Source organism: Lepus europaeus, chromosome 11 (genome assembly GCF_033115175.1).
Source record: "Lepus europaeus isolate LE1 chromosome 11, mLepTim1.pri, whole genome shotgun sequence".
Lineage (NCBI taxonomy): Eukaryota > Metazoa > Chordata > Mammalia > Lagomorpha > Leporidae > Lepus > Lepus europaeus.
Genome location: NC_084837.1, coordinates 85525537 through 85546878, shown reverse-complemented (window position 1 = coordinate 85546878; position 21342 = coordinate 85525537). Strand labels below are relative to the sequence as shown.

Here is a 21342-nt window from a genome sequence, read left to right as displayed (position 1 = left end):
TATGCTCTTAAATGTTGAGGATCCGCTGAATTTTGCCTTAAGCTTTCTTCTTGATTTATGTGGTCCCAGTGTCTAACTGCCAGGTGTATGTAAATGACTCTTAATTCTGTATTTAGCTGAGAATTCCTTTCCTGAGCGCTGGGGCCTTCCTCTGTTTGTCTACTGGGTGTCTTTCCATGGTGACGCAGTGGCAACTAAATTCAGTATGTTTGAAACCAACTTGTTTCTGAAGAATCCCACTGAAACAAACAGAGTAGAAACCATTGCTTATTAAACATCTCCGTTTAGTTATTCCACAAGCAACTGAAATTTAATATGTTCAAACTGAGCTCTGAATAGTCCTCTCCACATATATCGAAATATTTAAACAAAATTAATTTAAAACCAGTACAAATAATAAAAAGATATTTGAAGGTAACCTTTACTTTAAAAGTTTGGTTTAAAAATACAAAAAGATTTTTCCCACTATAATGTAAGCACCATGAGGGCAGGAGCATTTGGTTGCCTTTTTAATAGTTAACAGTCTCTTCACCTAGAACACTGCCTATTCTGTTGTAGATGCTCAATAAATTGTGGAATAAATGTTAAAGTGAAGATAAATTAATGATTCAGAAATTCATAATACATTTTAAGGACATAATTATAATCCTTTGAATCTGTTGGCATGGAGGGTTCAGTATTTTTCACAAAGTTTCTGTTGATAGTATCCAAGAGGGCTTCAAAAGTTAGTAGAAAACTAGTATTAAAAGATAATTTTATTGGGGCCAACGTTGTGGCACAGTTGGTTAAGCCTCCCTCTGCAGCGCCATCATCCTATATGAGCACTGAATCATGTTTTTCTGCTCATTGCTTATGCACCTGCGAAAGCAGCAGAGGATGGTCCAAGTACTTGGGCCCCTGCCACTCACATAGGAAACCCCAGCATAGTTCCTGTCTCCTGGCTCAGCCCTGGCCGTTGCAGCCATCAGGTGAATGAACCAATGCATGGAAGATCTCTCTTTCTGGCTCTCCCTCTCTCCCTGTAACTCTGCCTTTCAAATAAATAAACAAGCTTTTTTAAAAAATGAAGTAAAAGATAATTTTACTTTAGTGTGCTAATTGAAATAATTAGAGTCTGGTTGAAAAAAATCAAAATTGGCCGGCGCCGTGGCTTAACAGGCTAATCCTCCGCCTTGTGGCGCCGGCACACCGGGTTCTAGTCCCAGTCGGGGAGCCGGATTCTATCCCGGTTGCCCCTCTTCCAGGCCAGCCCTCTGCTATGGCCCGGGAAGGCAGTGGAGGATGGCCCAAGTGCTTGGGCCCTGCACCCGCAAGGGAGACCAGGAGAAGCACCTGGCTCCTGGCTTCGGATCATCGAGATGCGCCGGCCGCAGCGGCCATTGGAGGGTGAACCAATGGCAAAAAGGAAGACCTTTCTCTCTGTCTCTCTCACTATCCACTATTCCTGTCAAAAAAAAAAAAAATCAAAATTGAGTTTATTCAACTACTTAATCTGAGCATTTAAACCCAAAAGCAACTCGTCAATTGCCTGAGTTGGCTTTTCTGCAAGCCTGAGTTTGGTTATAGGTTTTTTACTTTTCTTACAGGATGAGAACATATATTGAGTCAGGTTTAAAACAATACAGATTTGTGTGTGGTTATCAATCACATTGAAAATTGAATACTTCCTTGGAAATGGAAGAATACGTTAGCTAGAAGATTTGATTATTGATTAAGGAGGTACATTACATTCCCATACAGGATGTTAGCTATTTGCAAAGGAGAAGGCAAACAGTGGGGGTGGTAATCACTCTTCTGACAAAGGCCCTAAGAGGTAAATCTTACTCCTTAAGGTACAGTAAATATGTGGTTGCTTGAGGTTCCTTGAAAGGTCATGCTACCTGGGAACCAACTGCAAGGCATTTTTACAACCCCACACTGTCCTGACTTAGGCTTCTGCAGTCATTAAGTCTATGAATACCAAAAAAAAAAAAAATTGAAATCTATGCACAGCTTTTTCATGATATGCATTTTTCCATGAATGTTTTAAAGGCCTCTGTATAATACAAAACCAGTTACCAGGTAGATGTTCAACAAAGTTTCTGAATTTGTCTACTGCAGTTCCAAGCTAAAGTACTATTTCTTAGATTTTTTTTGTTTGTTTGAAATGGTATATCCAGATTGTTTTTCTTGTCCTTCATAGATGTGATATACGTCTCAGCTGCAGGCAGTATGCTCTGCCAGATTGTTAACTCCCTGCTGTTACTCCCCGTGTCAGTGGCTCGGCCTTTATTAAGTTACCTCCTCGACCTGTTGCCACCTCTTGATTGCCTTAATAGACTCTTGCCAGCTGCTGCTCTTTTAGAAGACCAAGAGTTACAGTGGCCTCTTCATGGTAAGTAAGGACAGTGAAAGGGCAAGAAATGCTTTTGAGAAAGATTGTTTCTCTTATATGTCAGGTAAATCGTATCTGACACTTAGGTGTTTTGTGTGATAGAGAAGATAAGGTTATCTTCTATAAGCTTTCAGTCTATATAGTGGGCAACTGAGATGGGACAACTTTAGATAGCTGTTCATAAAGGTGAATCATGAAAAAGTCTTCGTGGTCATCAGTTTTGAGTATTTTGTTGATTCTAAGACTTTTTTTTAAATTTTGACATAATTGAAATTGAGATGCATTTTACGATGGATGATAGGAAAGCACTGTTATAATTTAGTATTTTTTTTCTTAGAGGTACTTAAAGCAATGATGCATTTTGCAGTCAGTTTGTTGGGTTCACTTAAAAGGTTTCATATCTTAGGTACAGATGTTTTTTATTTTAAAGATTTATTTATTTGAAAGGTAGAGAGAAAGAAGGAGAGAGAGAGAGAGAGAGGGAGAGGGAGAGATAGAGAGAGGTCTTCTGTCTGCTGGCTCACTCCTCAAATGCCTGCTAACAGTTAGGGCTACACTGGGCTGAAACTAGGAACAAAGACCTCCATCCTGGTCTTCCCATATGAGTGGCAGAGGTCCAGGTAATTGGGTTGTCTTCCCCTATCTTCCCAAGCACAATAGCAGGAAGCTGTACTGGAAACAGAGTAGCTGGTACTTGATTTGGCACTTGTATATGGGATTCTTGCCTTGCAAGCAGGGGCTTAACCTGCTATGCCACGACACCAGCCCCATGGTTTTGGTTTTAAATCTCTGGCAGTAAAATTTTTGTTGTTTTGGTTGGATGTATGCTTAAATCTAACTTGTTGAATGAAGATGGGAATTGGGAAGCTAGCTTTCATTGCTTTTCTTTTTAGGTATTTTATAGAAAGCATTCAATTTTAGACCTGACACTGGAATTCACTCTTGATTTATACAATCTTACTGATTCTAGACAGTTGCATAGAGCTTAAAATATTATGTCAAGAAGAACACTATTTTTCCAGTGAAACTGGTCCATCATAAGGATATTAAAGGAACTTCATCCCTGATATGTTAAAAAAAATCTCTCATGTTTGAATGAGACTTATTGTTTTATTGGGAAGAATCCTGGACTGGAGCATAAAAAGATGTAGATTTTTGGTCTTAGCTCTGCTAATAACTTGCTGTATGATATTGAGGAAGTCACCACTTTTTAGAGCCTTCATTTTTTTTTTCTCCTAGAAAGTATTACAGTTGGGCAAGGTAACCTTGAGGGCCTGTTTTACTTTAACATTGTATAGTTCTGTGACCACTGGATTTAGATGATATCCAAGTGTCAAGTTTACAAAATTATCAGAATGTAGGCATTATATGGAACTGCTCCAGGCTTAGTCTTGGTTTTCTAAAAGGGTCTTAGAACTTTCTATGCTTCAATCAGTGTCAGTTGACTTAAGTATCATTTTTAAATTTCTGAATCTATATTAATAACTGAGATTTTTCTATAAATTTTTCCTTTTTTATGCTTTCCTTGCTTAGTTTCTTTATCCAAAATTATACTAATCTCATAGCATATATTTGAAATTGTCCCACTTCTTGTCTTGTCTTTGAAATAATTTGTGCACGATTGGAGTCATCTTCTCCTCAAGTTTTAGGAGAATATACTTATGAATGACTGAGAATTAATTTATTTTAGTGATTATTCTCTTCCAGCTTTTTGTTTCTTTTTTTAAAAAAAATATTTATTTTATTTATTTCAAAGACAGAGTTACAAAGAGAAGTAGAGACAGAGAAAGAGACAAGTCTTCCATCCACTGGTTCACTCTCAAAATGACTGCAGTTTGTGGAGCTAAGCCAATCCAAAGCCAGGAGCTTCTTCCGGGTCTCCTATGTGGTTGCAGGGGTCCTAGGACTTGGGCTATCCTCCTCTGCTTTCCCAGGCCATTAGCCGGGAGCTGGATTGGTAGTGGAGCAGCTGGGACTCGAACCGGCACCCATATGGGATGCTGGCACTGTTGGCTGGGACCCCCTGCGCCACTGCGCTGGCCCCTAGTTTTTAAATATTTTGCTTTAATATCTTATTGTAGTGCAATAGAGTGGAGACTGTAAGAATGCTTTTGAGTTTTAGAAGGAGCACATAAAGACACAGTTACTAATGATTTTGTCTTTAGGGGGACCAGAACTGATCGATCCTGCTGGTGTGCCATTACCTCAGCCTGCTCAGTCCTGGGTGTGGCTTGTGGATCTGGAAAGAACAATTGCTCTCCTTATTGGGCGGTGTCTTGGTGGCATGCTTCAGGGCTCCCCAGTGTCTCCAGAGGAACAGGACACTGCATATTGGATGAAAACACCACTTTTCAGTGATGGTGTAGAAATGGACACCCCTCAGTTAGGTAATGTGTATTTCTGTAATATTTCAAATATTTGCTTGCTTGTACCTTTGTTGGAGATGTCCTTATTCTCTTGCTGAATGGAGAACTGATAGACCACACTTGGAACATTCTCAGCTTAGGGGATCTGAGACTAACTCGAAGCCCTCAGAAAAACAGTGAGTCCTGCAGCATGGTACAATTCAAAGGAAAATGGGGGTCTGATTGCACTGTTTATTACTCATTTTGAGCAAGTCATCTAACTCGTAAAGTGGGGAAAGTACCTGATTACATATGTTCTAGGCTTGGAGGTTATGAAACTGCTTCGTAGAGTGTAAAGCACTGTAAAGGTGCTGTTATTACCTGTGCCCAGTTTTCAGTGATGTGGCAGTCTCTCTTCCTCCCAGCCTCTCCTGCTTTCATGATGATGCTACCTTGTGAGATTCCCTATTTTTGCCTCCCCATTTGGTGCCTTTGGGGTTTCACTTTCCTGCCTCATCTCCCAATTGCTGACAGGTTAGCTGTCATGGAATATGAGGATTTAATCTAGTGCCCCAACAAATGAACTAATTTTATCTAGGATTGGTCCTTTAATCTCTCTTGGGTTCTAATTTTGAGGCTGTAGAGTAATGAGTTGGGTTAGATAGCCTATATGATTTTATTAAAGTTCATTATTTCTCTGATAAGAGAGATTCAGAGTGTCTACTAAGCAGAGTCTAAGAGATACTGAAAGAGAAGAGAAAGAATGAAAGGAAAGGGAAAAAGAAAGAAAAGGGAGGGAAAGACAGGGGGAATGAGAAAGGGAGAGAGGGAGGACCAGGAGAGGAAATGAGTGAGAGGGAAAGAGGGAGAAGAAAAGAAAGAAAAGGTAGAAAAGGAAGGAAGACAAAATGAGGGGTTGTAATTTGGGAGTGAGAGTGAGGGAGGAGGTTGAAGTTTTTTCTCCTTTTCTAGATAAGAGTATACATTCATCATTTCATTTATGAATCAGAAAGTGATTTTGGCCATGGCTGACGAATGCTAGCATGGTGTTTTATGATGTGTTTGTATCAAAGAAAGTAAATTCATAGATTTTCAAGGTGTATTTAACAAGAAGAAGATAATTCCAATACTATCAGTTTTTAATCCTCTGACAGTCCCAGCTGACCTCCTGAGAACAGAAGTATCTGTGTCGATCTTCTTCATGTTCTTGTATTTACTCAATGAATATCCTTTCATATGAATAAAGTCAATTTCAGTTTTTGTTTTTCAGTTTTAAAATTATGACATGAAACTATTAAAATGTTACTTTTTGCTTAAATAATTGTATATATTATAGTTAGAAGGTATTGTCCTTTATGAAATTGCAATTATATAATAATTCAATTACATTATGGGTTAAATTGACTTTGATATTAGCCCAAGAACCTGACCGTCATTAGAGCATTATTTTAAAAATGTGAAACGACTTTTGAATGGCAAATATCCCATTGAAAAGTTAGAAATTAACTATACAAGTATAAATATCAATAGAAAAATTTTTGATGGTTTCTTGGATCTTTCCTGGCTAATTCTTATCTGATTATTTTCCCTTAAGTCTAGACAAATTTTTTTTTTTTGACAGGCAGAGTGGACAGTAGAGGGAGACAGAAAGAAAGGTCTTCCTTTTGCCGTTGGTTCACCCTCCAATGGCCGCTGCAGCGGCCGGCGCACCATGCTGATCCAAAGTCAGGAGCCAGGTGCTTATCCTGGACTCTCATGGGGTGCAGGGCCCAAGGACTTGGCCCATCCTCCACTGCACTCCCGGGCCACAGCAGAGAGCTGGCCTGGAAGAGAGGCACCCGGAATAGAATCCGGTGCCCCAACCGGGACTAGAACCTGGTGTGCCGGCGCCGCAAGTTGGAGGATTAGCCTATTGAGCCACGGCGCCGGCTTAGACAAAATTTTATCTAGTCTTTTTCCCAGTGGTCCCATGTTTCTCCAAGAGAATACTATTCCATTTTGAACAAGACAGTTTTGTAGAAAACTGTGTGTTGCATGTGTAGGATACTGATTATCTCTGGCATCCACCTGCCAAAATGCCAGAACTTCTCTCTGGAGTGTCACATTTGGTGGCATGTCACATCCTTCTGAAGGGAGTGAGATGGGTGAAGCTGCCTCCAACTGAAACACATTAAAGTGTTTACAATGGTAGTATATGCTGAAAATGATTTGAAGTTTGTATTTTCATATGTATAAATGATGTGCTAAAAGTAGCATCAAATCTATGAAATTTAAAATTAGTAACTTGAATATTGTTTTCTTTTTTTAGATAAATGTATGAGTTGCCTATTAGAAGTAGCTCTTTCAGGAAATGAAGAGCAGAAGCCTTTTGATTATAAGTTACGGCCTGAAATTGCTGTCTATGTAGACTTGGCATTGGGTTGCTCTAAAGAGCCAGCACGAAGCCTTTGGATCAACATGCAGGATTATGCTGTTAGTAAAGGTAATATAAAGAAAATAAAGTGGTAAATATGTAGTTAGCTCATAAAAATGACTAATACTTATGTGGTTATCTACATAGAAAATCACAGGAATCATTGTATTACTTTTTTGTTGGAAAAGGGGTTTTATAAGTAACATCTGAAAATAATATGTTTGTCCCTTTGTGGAAAATACTTGATGAATTTTTTATGTATCTGTATCCTACTTGAAGCAAACACACTGTAAAAACTGGATTTATATAATAAATGCATATCAGTTATTTTACTAAAGTTTTCCATGCCATGTAAATGAATCTGGTATAAGAGTCTGTTTTATGAGTCTCGTCCCTTTGCAAGCCCTGGTTTAATAACTGAAAGAATGTGTACTTAGAAGTCCAGACTCCAGGCCTCATAGCATTTCTTCCTCTATTAAACACTTGCCCACTGAGAGTGCTAGTAAAGATACCAGATTTTTTTTTTTTTACATTTGTGAGTTTTTTTTTTTTCTTTAAGTATTATTTATTTATTTGAAAGGCAGAGTTAGAGAGAGAAGGAGAGGGACAGTCAGATCTATCCACTGGTTCACTCTCCAAATGGCTGCAATGGCCAGAGCTGAGCTGATCCGAAGAGGAGCCAGGAGCCAGAAGCTTCTTCTGGGTCTCCCACATGGGTGCAGGGGCTCAAGCACTTGGGCCATCTTCCACTGCCTTCCCAGGAACGTTAGCAGGGAGCTGAAATGCAAGTGGAGCAGCTGGGAATTGAACTGGAACCCATGTGGGATGCCAGCACTGCAGGTGGTGGCCTGACCCACTAGATCACAACACCAACCCCATACCAGCTTGAGACAAGGTATATTATTAAGTATAGTAGTAAAGTGCTATGCAAGTAAGTGGTGATATTTTAGTTTCTCATAGTATTTTATTAGTAAAATTAATTGTGTGTATAAGCTTTCAGATGATGTACCTGAGTGCTTTTTAGCCTCTATGTTCTTTTAGCAATGACCTGGGTTGGTTCAGAATCACACATATCCAAGTGTCTATCTCTGTATTACTCTGTTTCATCCTATCTTTAGTTTTCTCCCATTTATTTGGATTTTCTTCTTTCTCTTCTAAAAATGCTAAAGGTATATAAATTTGAACTTTTTAAAAAATTTATTATTGATTTTTAAAATATTTATATGAAAGAGTTACACAGAGAGAAGAGAGGCAGAGAAAGAGGGGTCTTCTATCTGTTGGTTCACTCCCCAACTGGCCACGACGGCCGGAGCTGCACCGATCTGAAGCCAGGAGCTGGGAGCTTCTTCTGGGTCTCCCATGTGGGTGCAGGGGACCAAGGCCTTGGGCTGTCTTCTACTGCTTTCCCAGGCTATAGCAGAGAGCTGGATAGTAAGTGGAGTCAGCCAGGTCTTGAACCGGCACCCATGTGGGATTCTGGCACTGCAGGCGGTGGCTTTACCTGCTACGCCACAGTGCTGGCCCCAGAAGATTTATTTATTTGAAAGGCAGATGACAGAGAATGAGAAAGTGAACTTCTATCCACCAATTCACTCCCTAAATAGCCGCAACTGCCAGGTCTGGGCCAGGCCAAAGCCAGGAGCCCAGGACTCCATCTGGGTCTCCCACGTGGGTGATAAGAGCCCAAATACTTGCGTCATCTTCCACTGCTTTCCTAGATATATTAACAGGGAGCTGGATCAGAAGCGTAGCCTCTGGGAATTGAACCAGGGCTCCAATATGGGATGCCAGCATTGTAAATGGTGGCTTAACCCACTGTACCACAATTCTGGCCCTTACATTTTCAATTTTTATTGGCTTTCAGTTTTTATAAATAAAATGTAGTAAGATGTCATATTGAGATTTTTTTTTTTTTTTTTTTTTTTTTTTTTTGACAGGCAGAGTGGACAGTGAGAGAGAGACAGAGAGAAAGGTCTTCCTTTTGCCGTTGGTTCACCCTCCAATAGCCGCCGCGGTAGCGCGCTGCAGCCGGCGCACCGCGCTGTTCCGATGGCAGGAGCCAGGTGCTTCTCCTGGTCTCCCATGGGGTGCAGGGCCCAAGGACTTGGGTCATCCTCCACTGCACTCCCTGGCCACAGCAGAGAGCTGGCCTGGAAGAGGGGCAACCAGGACAGGATCTGTGCCCCGACCGGGACTAGAACCCGGTGTGCCGGCGCCGCAAGGCGGAGGATTAGCCTGTTGAGCCACGGCGCCGGCCCCATATTGAGATTTTTAACACATCAGTGGTAAGATATCTTTCAGAATTTAATTTTGTGTTTTGTTTGCTTTTTTTTTTTTTTTGAGATTTATTTTAATTTTTTGAAAGACAGAGTTACAGAGAGAGGTGAGACAGAGAGAGAAGTCTTCCACCCGCTGGTTCACTCCCCAGTTGGCTACAACAGCAGGAGCTGGGCCGATCTGAAGCCAGGAGCCAGGAGCTTCTTCTGGGTCTCCCACAGGGTGCCGGGGGCCCAAGGACTTGGGCCATCTTCTACTGCTTTCCCAGGCCATAGCAGAGAGCTGGATCAGAAGAGGACCAGATGGGAAACCCGCTCCCATATGGGATGCTGTTGCTTCAGGCCAGGGCTTTAACCCACTATGCCACAGTGCTGGCCCCTTGTTTGCTTCTTAATAATTTATTCATTCATTCTACTGTAGTGAATTTTTACCAGAGGAGAAAGAAGTTTATTTTCTAAGTTGTATTTTCTTGTATTCTTATATTTGTATCATTTTCTTAGAATGTGCAATTTGGTTTCTTTTATATCACATCACTTATTACATTGCCATGAGAACTTGTAAAACGCTGGTAAAATATAAGGTGAACAGGCAGGCGCCACAGCTCAATAGGCTAATCCTCTGCCTGCGGCGCCGGCACACCGGGTTCTAGTCCTGGTCAGGGTGCTGGATTCTGTCCCAGTTGCCCCTCTGACTGATTCTAAGATCCTCTGTGGGCTATATGATCTTAAAATTTGACTATTTGTATTATCATTTTTTTCATTCATAAATTGGTTGTCTAAACTAAAATTTTGACGGAGGCATACAGAAATGAAATGGAAAACCAAGGTTTATCATTTTATCTCCTGAGGTAGAAGTTTTAGGGATTAAGAACAAATAAAATTAATTTGGGTTTTTAATAATTTCCAAAGCTGTTTGTTAAGTATCACAGATATTCAGTAGATCTGTCAAATGAACAGAGTGTAGCTGTGACTCTGGCGAGTTTACCCTCATTTGAAATATATTGAACATACTGCATTTTAAAAATACAATTCTGGTGTGCAGACATAGGATTAAAGAATTTTCAAAAGCACCTGAGTAGTCCTTTCATCTAGTGCTATGATTTGGGTTTTCAATTGCATGTACTCATTTTTATATACTTGTTTCATTACTTACTCAAATGTGTGTATTCACAGTATCTACTTTCATGGCTTCAAATACTGCATATATATACGTACTTGACTAGTTTATTCTTTGTTCCACTAGGAAACCTAGTAGTACTTAAAACCAACTTCCTGATTCTACTAGCTCTTTCAAAACTTCTTCCTGTGGTCTTCCTTTCTCAGTAAACTTTAATTGCATTTTAAGTACATTCAGTCAACTCTTACTTCTCTCAGATTCTCATATCACACGTGTGATCCATCAACAAATTCTGTTAACGCTGCCTTCGTATGGACTCTGACTACTACTCACTGCCTTCACTGTTCCTGCCGTGCGCTGAGTCTGCATAATCTTTGACTTGGGTTAATACAGTAGTTACTTTTTTTTTTTTTTTTTTTTTTGACAGGCAGAGTGGACAGTAGAGGGAGACAGAAAGAAAGGTCTTCCTTTTTGCCGTTGGTTCACCCTCCAATGGCCGCTGCGGCTGGCGCACCGCGCTGATCTGATGGCAGGAGCCAGGTGCTTCTCCTGGTCTCCCATGGGGTGCAGGGCCCAAGCACTTGGGCCATCCTCCACTGCACTCCCTGGCCACAGCAGAGAGCTGGCCTGGAAGAGGGGCAACCGGGACAGGATCGGTGCCGCGACCGGGACTAGAACCCGGTGTGCCGGCGCTGCAAGGCGGAGGATTAGCCTACTGAGCCGCGGCGCCGGCCCACAATGAGCTTTTTAAAACACAAGTCAGATCATACCATGTCTGTTCAAAACGTCTAATGCCATGTACCATTTCCTTTGAGTAACACTGGGAAGGCCAATGTTAGTCCTGCTTGGCTCCCTGTGTGCTTACACTTTCTGCTCCAGCCACATTGACCCCTTGAACACAGCTTACTTACTTTTCCTGAGGGGACGCTGTTTCCACATGGTTTCTTCTCCTACTTTTTAGATCTCTGCTCAAATATATATCCTTATCAGAAATTTCTCAGACCACACTAAGTAGTGACTCTCAGTATGTCCTTTTTTCCTTACTCTGCTTTACTTTTCTCCTTAGCACTTACCTGTTATGTTGTTGTTTTTATATACTGTCTCCCACTTTTTCCCACTAACAAGAATATATGCTCTGTGAGCTCGGAGACTTAGTTCTGTTCACAGCTCTAACCCTAGCATGTGGAACAATATGTGGCTTTGTTAGCTGGAAAGATGTTAAAATTCAGATGTTGGATGACTGAACTATTAAAATTACCTCTGTACTGTTTTTGAGCCCTTTTAAATGTCAGTGTATCATTTTTGTTTTCAGATTGGGACAGTGCAACTCTAAGTACTGAGTCACTCTTGGACACTGTGTCTAGATTTGTTCTTGCAGCCCTTCTGAAACACACAAATTTACTTAGTCAAGCATGTGGAGAAAGCCGGCAAGTAACTTAAAACTATCCTCAGACAAGTATTTTCTTTCATGATGTTAGAATTTAGGTAACTTTCCTATTTTGGTTCTTTATTTAGATATCAACCTGGTAAAAGCTTATCAGAAGTGTACCGTTGTGTTTACAAAGTTCGAAGTCGTTTACTTGCTTGCAAGAACCTTGAACTTATTCAGACCAGGTCATCGTCACGAGACAGATGGGTAAAGTTGGAAATCAGTTTCTGTGTTTTTCTGCAGGCTCTGGGAGATAGCTTCATATTTGTTTATGTGAGGAAAAAATGTGCCTTGATTGTTGCAGACATTCAATAAATGTCAAGTAATTCATTTTCTAGTAGGGGGAAAAAACACATAGAAGAGTAAATTATTTGGGGGTTATTTAAATTCACTTTTATCAAGTGATATGGTTGCTGTGAAACTTTATATGTAGCCTTAGACTGCATAAGTAGTAGTAATAAAAGCAAATTGAATTATACAAATCATAGGAAATCTTTTTTATGGTGACCAGATCACTTTTGTGTTTTCTTCTTTTATCTTGGGATGCCATAATTTGTGCAGGGCATGGACAGGTACCTCAGGAGGATAAAAAAGATTAAAAAATCACCTTACACAAGAAACTTGGAGGTAGCAAAGATATTCTACAGAAGTGAAAATAAGGGAGATTGGTCATATGCTATCTGCCTTAGAAATAGTTTCTGTGTGGTAGAGGAAATAAATGTGTTCTTTCTTATTCCAGAAGGCACTGCTTAGGACCAAGGGTTAACATTTGAATGAAGTTTTAGTACTAGCTGTGTTATCAGGAAAATTGGCCTTCTAATGATTGAAGCCATTTATTAAGGACAGTCTAAAAGTAAACCAGATGATCTCTAAAGTGCCTGGTAATCCTGATAGCATCTTATAACTATAAATGTAAGTCTGGACAATACATCATCTTCAGAGTGTTTACTTTGAAACTTGACCCATCAGATACTTTGTACTCCATTACTTAGTTCTTAGATTAAAAAAAAAAAGAACAAATTGTGTATCAACATTTGTGTTCTAATAGGCTTCTGGCAGGCACTGACCTAGTATCTGCGGTTCTGACTGAGGCTGGCCTTGAAAGTCCATGAAGTAATGTATTAATTTGCCATTTTGGTGAGGCTCATTGTTTCAGGCTCACAAATTAAGATGATAAATGACTTAAAAAATAAATAATATGTGAATCTGCTCAGTATCCCCATCTCTGTGGAATTTTAAGTTATTGACTGGCCATGATTCTTAAAATAGCTTTGATTATGGACCTGAGGATATAATTTAATTTTTAAATTTATGCTTTATACTGAAATTTTGTGAGAAGAATTACATAATTGTTATGGTATTCGTGATTCACTGAGCACTTGTTTTAAGGACTCTATTTTATATCTACCTAACTGACTGCTAAGTAGCATAACCAATGTGGAAAATATAATTAACATTTTTCTTAACTAGATTTCTAATTGTTTTTTTCAGGGGCAAAGTTAAAGAAACAAAATCTAAAGCAATATTTTGTTTTAGGTTTAGAATTATTGAACATTATTTATACAGGGTAATAACATACACAACTTGAACAAAACTAGATGGAATAAAAATATTGTGTTCTTTAATTACCTTTTATGCTTGGTATCATACTTAACACAAGTTGCAGCTCTGTAGGAGTTACATCTGAATAATGGCATAAATATGAATCCGTTTATAGTATGACATTTTAATAACAAATGCCAAGGAAGAGAGAGTATATGTCTGTGTATATATTTTTTTGCATACATTCTTTTTTTTAAAGATTTATTTTATTCATTTGAAAGACAGAATTACAGAGGTAGAGACAGAGAGAGAGGTCTTCCATCCACTGGTTCACTCTCCAGATGGCCGCAACGGCCGGAGCTGCACCAATCTGAAGCCAGGAGCCAGGAACTTCTTCCAGGTCTCCCATGTGGGTGCAGGGGCCCAAGGACTTGGGCCATCTTCTACTGCTTTCCCAGGCCATAGCAGAGTGCTGGATCAAAAGAGGAGCAGCCAGGACTCGAATAGGCTCCAGTATGGGATGCTGTTGCTTCAGGCCAGGGCTTTAACCCACTGCACCATAACGCCAGCCCCTTGCCTACATTCTTTCTGAACTTTAAGATTTATCGAGTACATCTCTTGGGTTTCTGTTGTAAAATTCATGTGTTACTGCCATCAGCAGTATTTTCCATTATAGAAAACTAATGTTTTATGAAGCTTTAATTTTTTTTCTTTTTGAAAATTGTATTCAATGTAGTTTCTGATAACTTATTTAAGATTTCAGACAACCAGGACTCTGCAGACGCTGATCCTCAGGAGCATTCATTTACCCGGACCATTGATGAAGAAGCCGAAATGGAAGAACAGGCTGAGAGAGATCGGGAAGAGGGGCATCCAGAGCCAGAGGATGAGGAAGAAGAACGGGAACATGAAGTGATGACAGCTGGCAGTGAGTACATCCTCCTTATTTATGGATAATACAGTGTGGTTTTATTTTAATGTTTGTGAAAGGAAACTGACTTTAAGAGGAAGGTAAAGCTTCTCTGTAGTTTTCTGAATTTGCTGTGCCGGTGACTTTATGATGCTTTTGGATTGCAAGTTCAGGGCTGAAAAGCTTTGCAGGCAGGTACTTTGACACCTGTCAGACTGGCCTCATGTATAAACTGACAATCGTGAGTCCTTAGATAAGGTCATTAAAAGTGTGTCCTCTGGGAGTTCCCAAGTTTTCCAGCTTGGCAGACTTGTGTGTTAAGGAAGAGAATTATTTTCTTTGCCTATTAGGAGAGCCAGGTTTTTGTCCATGCGTGGAGCTTCTGCAGTTGTAAATTTCAGCTACATTGCTGTTTCAGTGGGGATAAGAGTATGTATTAGAATACTGTTGGGACTGGCGCTGTGGCATAGCTGGTAAAGCTGCCACCTGCAGTGCCGGCATCCCATGTGGGCACTGATTCAAGTCCAGGCTGCTCCACTTCCGATCAAGCTCTCTGCTATGGCCTAGGAAAGCAGTAGGAGATGGCCCAAGTCTTTGGGCCCCTGCACCTGTGTGGGAAGACCTGGAAGAAGCTCCTGGCTCCTGGCTTTGGATCGGTGCAGCTCCAGCTACTGCAGCCATCTGGAGAGTGATCCAGTGGATGGAAGACCTCTCTTTGTCTCTCTGCCTCTCCTTTTCTCTCTGCATAACTCTTTCAAATAAATAAATAAATACATCTTTTTAAAAAAAGAATACTGTTGGCTAGTTGAATAAAATGCTCATACCAAGGTTATAGACAGCTATTCTTTAAAAAAGATTTTAGTTATTTATTTGAGAGGTAGAGCTACAGAGAGAGAGAGAGAGAGAGATCTTCCATCCGCTGGTTCACTCCTCAAATGGCTACAATGGCCAGAGCTGAGCCAATCCAAAGCCAGGAGCCAGAAGCCAGGAGCTTCTTCCAGGTCTCCAATGTGGGTGCAGGAGCTCAAGCACTTGAGCCATCTTCCACTGCTTTCCAAGGCCATAAACAGGGAGCTGGATTAGAAGTGGAGCAGCTGGGACATGAACTAGCACCTATGCTGGCGCTACAGGCAGAGGCTTAGCCTACTACACCATAGCGTCAGCCCCCTATAGACAGTTTTAAAAGGTAATTATTTAAATATTTAAAGAGAAGAGACAAAGCCATTTAAACATTTATCAGTATCTTTTGATTGATTTGGCTATTTCAATTTAAAGTGTATATTCAATCTGTAACCTAGAACATTATGGCCAACTATGCATTTGATGTTGAGATTGCCTGCGTATATCAATCAGCTTTGCATTTACTTTATCATCAATTTATTTGTGTTTTCATACTTCAGATTGAGCAGAGGTCAAATTGAGACTAAAAACCAATTAAACCAAAGGAAAATGATGATATCCAAATAGAAAAGAGGTGATTGGAGATGAAAAGGGAGGATAATTGCATGTGGAGTATTCAGAAAGTTCATGGAAAATGCATAACAACTATGAATGAAGTTTGAACATTTTTTTGCACCAAAATAAACATCTTTTTAGAAATTTACTTATCGGCGCCGGCACACCGGGTTCTAGTCCCGGTCGGGGCACCGATCCTGTCCCGGTTGCCCCTCTTCCAGGCCAGCTCTCTGCTGTGGCCAGGGAGTGCAGTGGAGGATGGCCCAAGTGCTTGGGCCCTGCACCCCATGGGAGACCAGGATAGGCACCTGGCTCCTGTCATCGGAACAGCGCGGTGCGCTGGCTGCAGCGCGCCTACCGCGGCGGCCATTGGAGGGTGAACCAACGGCAAAAAGGAAGACCTTTCTCTCTGTCTCTCTCTCTCTCTCTCACTGTCCACTCTGCCTGTCAAAAATTTAAAAAAATAAATAAATAAATAAATAAAAAAGAAATTTACTTATCGGGGGGAGGGGGGTGGTGGTGGGTTGTAACACTCCCATCTGCTGGTTCACTTCCCAAATCCTGGGGCTTGGACTGAGCAAAGCCTTGAGTTGGGAGCTCAATCCAGATCTCCCATATGGGTAGCAAGAACCCAATTACTTGAGCTGCCACTGCTGCCTTCCAGTGTCTGCATTAAGAGGAAGCTGCAGACAGGAGTTACAATCAAGTATCAAACCCAGGTACTTCGCTTTGGCATGTGGGCATCTTAACTACTAAGCCCAACACACATCCCACATTCACCTTTTAATTCCATTTTCCCACAAACTTTCTGAAGTACCCTTGTATTTTAAAAACCTAGGCTGGGAAACTTTTGCAGTTGAACTTAAAAGAGGGTCTAGAAATTCCTGGAAGCAAAGGCTGAAGAGAAAGACATAGTACAAAATGTAGCCCTCAGTTTCAGAAAAGGAAAGCGTAATAGTCATCCGGGGGATAATTTAGACCAGTTATGATTTTGCAGCACCTTAAATTATGTGCTGGACACTGGACTAAGTGCTTCACATAGGTTAATTTAATTCTTACAACAATCTTTTGAGATAAATTCTAGTATCACCCTATTCTAAACATGTATTAATTGAGGTTTAAGGAGGAAAAATTATGTACCTGGGGCCACAGTTAGTAGCAGCTAGAATTGGAAGTATATCTGCTGAAAACTCCAGTGACCGTTCCGTTAACTACTTTCATTGATTTCTTGCTCTGGACTCTGAGAGAGTAGGTTGTTTGTTGCTTTGATTTTTACAGAAATTAGGGACTTTCAGCAGCATAATGAATAATAATTCTATAAAATACATAGATCTATTTTTAAAGTTTATATTTTCATATTAACAGATGAACCTAGTATTTTGCCCACTGTCCTGCCTGAGTTTCCCATGAAGAATTCTGTCTTTGCTCCAAATTTGAGCCAAAATTAATTAGCTATTGTGAAATATCTTCTATTGCATGAGACCTTGTTAACTACACTGACTTCTACTTGTGAAGTGGGGAAGGGTTGCCAACAAGTGGGCCCTGCTGGTGTTGCTTTAAGCCTGCAGGCAGTCTTGTTCGTTTTCTAACCAGATTCTCTTTCCACAAAGACCATTGGTATTGCACTTGCTTAATGTGTTTAAGATTCAATAAAGTAGAAGTATTAGGAATTATATGGACTTTTGAAGGAGAAAGGGAACTATTCATCTTAACTAATGTAACTTAAGTAAATTTTGTGTTTCTTTTGTAACCTGACATTTTTCATAGCAAGATTCTAAATATTTTGGAAATAAGCAGTTATTTATTTCCAGGCTAGAGCTTCACAGGTTTTAATAGATTTTTTAAAAAGATTAATGTATTTAAAAAAGAGAGAGAGAGAGAAGGAAGTAGGGAAGGAGGGGAGGAGGGAGGCAGGCAGGCAGAAACAGAAAGGAGAGAGATCTTCCATCTGCTGGTTTACTCCCCAGATGACTGCAAATACCAGGGCTGCTCCAGGCCAAAGCCTCATCTGGGTGTTGCCTGTGGGTTCATCTTCCGTTGATTTCCCAGGCACATTATCAGGGAGCTGAATGGGAAGTAGAGCAGCCAGGACTTCTGGCTTTGGATCTGCTCAGCTCTGGCCTTTGCAGCCATTTGGGGAGCGAACCAGCAGATAGAAGACCTCTATCTCTCTCTGTAACTCTTATCTTTCAAATAAAAAAAAAAAAAGATTTGAAATAGAATTAGCTGACTCTAAATTCTATAAAGGCATATTGAATATTTCCTATTATAATTTTATGAAAAATACAATGTTTTAAAATATATTTTGATATAATTTTTACTAAATAACTATGTTGTATTTAATGTCTAAAAACTAATTTTTCCCTCTGTTAAGTTTTTGATCCAGACTTTTTGACTATTTTTATTGTTATTTTCTTTGCTCTTGTCTCCCCACGTGTTAAGACCTTGTTTTTGTGTTGCATGTTACAGAAATCTTTCAGTGTTTCCTCTCAGCCCGTGAAGTAGCTCGTAGCCGAGACCGAGATAGAATGAACAGTGGGGCAGGGTCTGGGGCTCGAGCTGATGATCCACCTCCTCAGTCTCAGCAAGAGCGAAGGGTCAGCACAGACCTTCCTGAGGGTCAGGATGTGTATACCGCTGCCTGCAACTCTGTGATCCATCGGTGTGCCCTGTTAATATTAGGAGTAAGTCCTGTGATTGATGAACTTCAGAAGCGAAGGGAAGAAGGACAGTTACAACAGCCTTCAACAAGTGCCTCTGAAGGGGGTGGACTTATGACCAGGTACGCCTGACTAGAAACTTAAAACATTGCCTGTCTCCCTTTTACTGTATGCATTGAAATGGTTTCTTCTCAAGGTTACGTTGTTCTTCTGAAATTAACACCAACATAGAAATGGAAATGCAAATTACTTTAAAAGTGGTACTCATTGAACATGAAATATGAATTTCTGATTAAATGAAGAGGTGTAATTTTTCATATGCATAAATAACAATAGTTGAAAAACATGTGAAGTTATTTGCATCTGTATAAGTGGGTGGCATGCAAGTTATTTCAATATAATTGAGAAAGACTTTGTGCTTAGACAAGAGTCCAAATTTCCCATCCAGAGACATAATGACTTCTCTCACTGTGTGTATTATGCTACTAGTTCCATTCAATTTTATGTTTACTAACAGTCTGAAATAAAAAATTGTTTCTTTGTGCACGTGAGACAGGAGTGAAAGTCTTACTGCAGAGAGCCGACTAGTCCACGCAAGTCCCAGTTATAGACTGATCAAATCAAGGAGTGAGTCGGACTTGTCTCAGCCTGAATCAGATGAAGAAGGTTATACCCTGGTAGGTAAACCTAGGTTGAGTAAAGAAGGACTTTTGTTTTTAAGGTATAGATATAAGGTATAGATATAGTTAGAATAAGTAGTGTGTTTAACATATTAAAGAAAATTTTTAAAGAGGTTAAGCAGAAATGAGATGACTGTATTGCATAGATAATTATATTGCATGTTAATGGTTTCTGTCTTTAGTCCTGATTTCTTCTTAAACACTAAATTCACATATCTGACTCCTTGATAGATTCCATCTGAATGTTTTGAGTTACCCCAGTCTTACACTAACTGAACTCAACTTTTTCCCAGCGTTGCTTCTCTCATGCAGAAGCCATCAAATTTGGTGACTCACTCCTCGTTTTGTGCCTATTTTCCATATTTCAGTAGAATAACATATCTAAAATGCAAATCTGTCTCCTCTACTTAAAAACTTTTATAAGTTCTAAGTATCTATCAAAAATGCCTTGAACTGCAAGAATTTAGGGTAAAAATCAAATAAGATGCCAATTTATAGAAAAAGTAAAACATAAAGGTGTGCTATAGTGTGACCAGTAAAAAATACGGTGCCAACTATTTAAAAGATCACTACTATTTGAAGAGCTTCAGACTTGAAGTTCATGGCTGTTTTCATTTGGCTTTTCCTTTGCCTTAGGTGTGACTCTGTGTCCTGTGACCTCTCTTTGCTTTTGTGTCCCATTGTGTGGTGTGAAGATAGCGCCTGTTGTATATTTGGCAGTGTGTCAGACTTGGCTTCCGGCTGTTTCTGCTGTTGAAGTGCTGTGAGGCTTTGGTTGTGTCATGTGATAGCTGAAATAAAAACACTAGTCGTTTGGATTGAATGATCAATAAACTCCATTTTTAGTTCTTAAAATATTTTTGTAAAGGGTCAAGTGCTATTTTTGAAAGGAAACTTCTAAGCATAAATAGTACTCATCTGAGTAAAGTTGAACAGTGTCTTCAGGCAAAGTTTCATTGTACCATATTATTGTTTGGACTTCCTCTTTTTATTCTTCATCCTCATTAGTATCTCTGCCCCTACTTCATGCTCCTAGCCTTACAATCTAGGGAAGTTTTCTCTGTCCCTGTTTATTTCTTTGAGGTGTGTGTGTGTGCACCCACGCGCGTGTGCACACGTGCACATGGCAGGGAGTGGGATGTTGAAAAGAGGGAGAAAAAGAGAGGGTGTACGTGCCAACTCTCCAGTCCTCTCATTTATTCCCCAAATGCCTGCAATGACTAGAACCAGACCAGGCCTAACCTGGGCTAAAGTTAGGAACTGGGAACTCAGTCCAGGTCTCCATATGAGCAGCAGGAACCCAATTACTTGAGTCATCTCTGCTGTCTTCCAGAATGTGCATTAGCAGGAAGCTAGAGTCAGGAACCAGGAATCAGACCTGGACTCTCCTATAGGAGACATGAACATTTAACTAATTGGGCTAATCACCCACTCCCTTCACTCTCTGTCCATTTGCTTTTCTAATCTAGTCAATCTGATCTAGTCTTCTAACCTGTGATAGTTTTAAAACAGATCATCTCATTTATCTGCTCAAAAAGCTGCAATGACTTCACTTTTTCACCTAACTCCTTATGGGGGGATCTGCAAGGCTCTACAGGCTCTGTCACCTCCTCCCTGTAATCTCCTTTTCTGCTGCTTTCCTTCCTGATGACCCTCTTGCCACTCTGGACCCTTGGCTGTTCCATGAACATACTATACAAGTTTCCCTTAGGGCCTTGATGTGACTGTTTCTTTGATGGGAGTACTGTTATCTTTAAGGCTAATTCCCTCCCTCTTCAAGTTTTCATTCTGGTGTTTCTTCTTTTTTGGTGAAGCCTACCCTGATCACTCTAATTAAAATGGCAATTTTTGGAGGAGAGATTTAGCTCAGCAGTTAAGATACTCATGTCTCACACGGAGTACTTAGGTTTGAAGCCCAGCTCTGGTTCCCTGTTGCAGCTTCCTGCCAGTGCAGACTCTGGGGGCCACTGGTGATGATTCAAGTGGTTGAGCCTCGTCCTTCCATGTGACGAGATCTGTATTGCAGTCCTGGCTTCTGGCTTCAGTCTCTGCCCAGCTTTAGTCCTGGCCATCGTGGTTATTTAGGGAGTGAACCAGTGGGATAGGAGCTCCGTCTGTGTGTCTCTATGCCTCTCATAAAT

At 40.3% G+C, this 21342-nt stretch overlaps 1 protein-coding gene across 7 annotated transcripts in view; it reads left to right on the top strand.

Annotated features, from left to right (window-relative positions):
• The window catches only part of HERC1 (HECT and RLD domain containing E3 ubiquitin protein ligase family member 1), a 228114-nt gene that overhangs the window by 94908 nt on the left and 111864 nt on the right, over positions 1 to 21342 (top strand). For all 7 annotated transcript variants that reach the window (XM_062206099.1, XM_062206102.1, XM_062206101.1 and 4 more), the window contains exons 17-24: positions 2183 to 2374; positions 4540 to 4761; positions 7028 to 7201; positions 11838 to 11952; positions 12041 to 12161; positions 14253 to 14424; positions 18331 to 18643; positions 19078 to 19198. In XM_062206099.1, the coding sequence (XP_062062083.1) occupies positions 2183 to 2374; positions 4540 to 4761; positions 7028 to 7201; positions 11838 to 11952; positions 12041 to 12161; positions 14253 to 14424; positions 18331 to 18643; positions 19078 to 19198 (1430 nt within the window). The remainder of the gene's footprint in view (positions 1 to 2182; positions 2375 to 4539; positions 4762 to 7027; positions 7202 to 11837; positions 11953 to 12040; positions 12162 to 14252; positions 14425 to 18330; positions 18644 to 19077; positions 19199 to 21342) is intronic.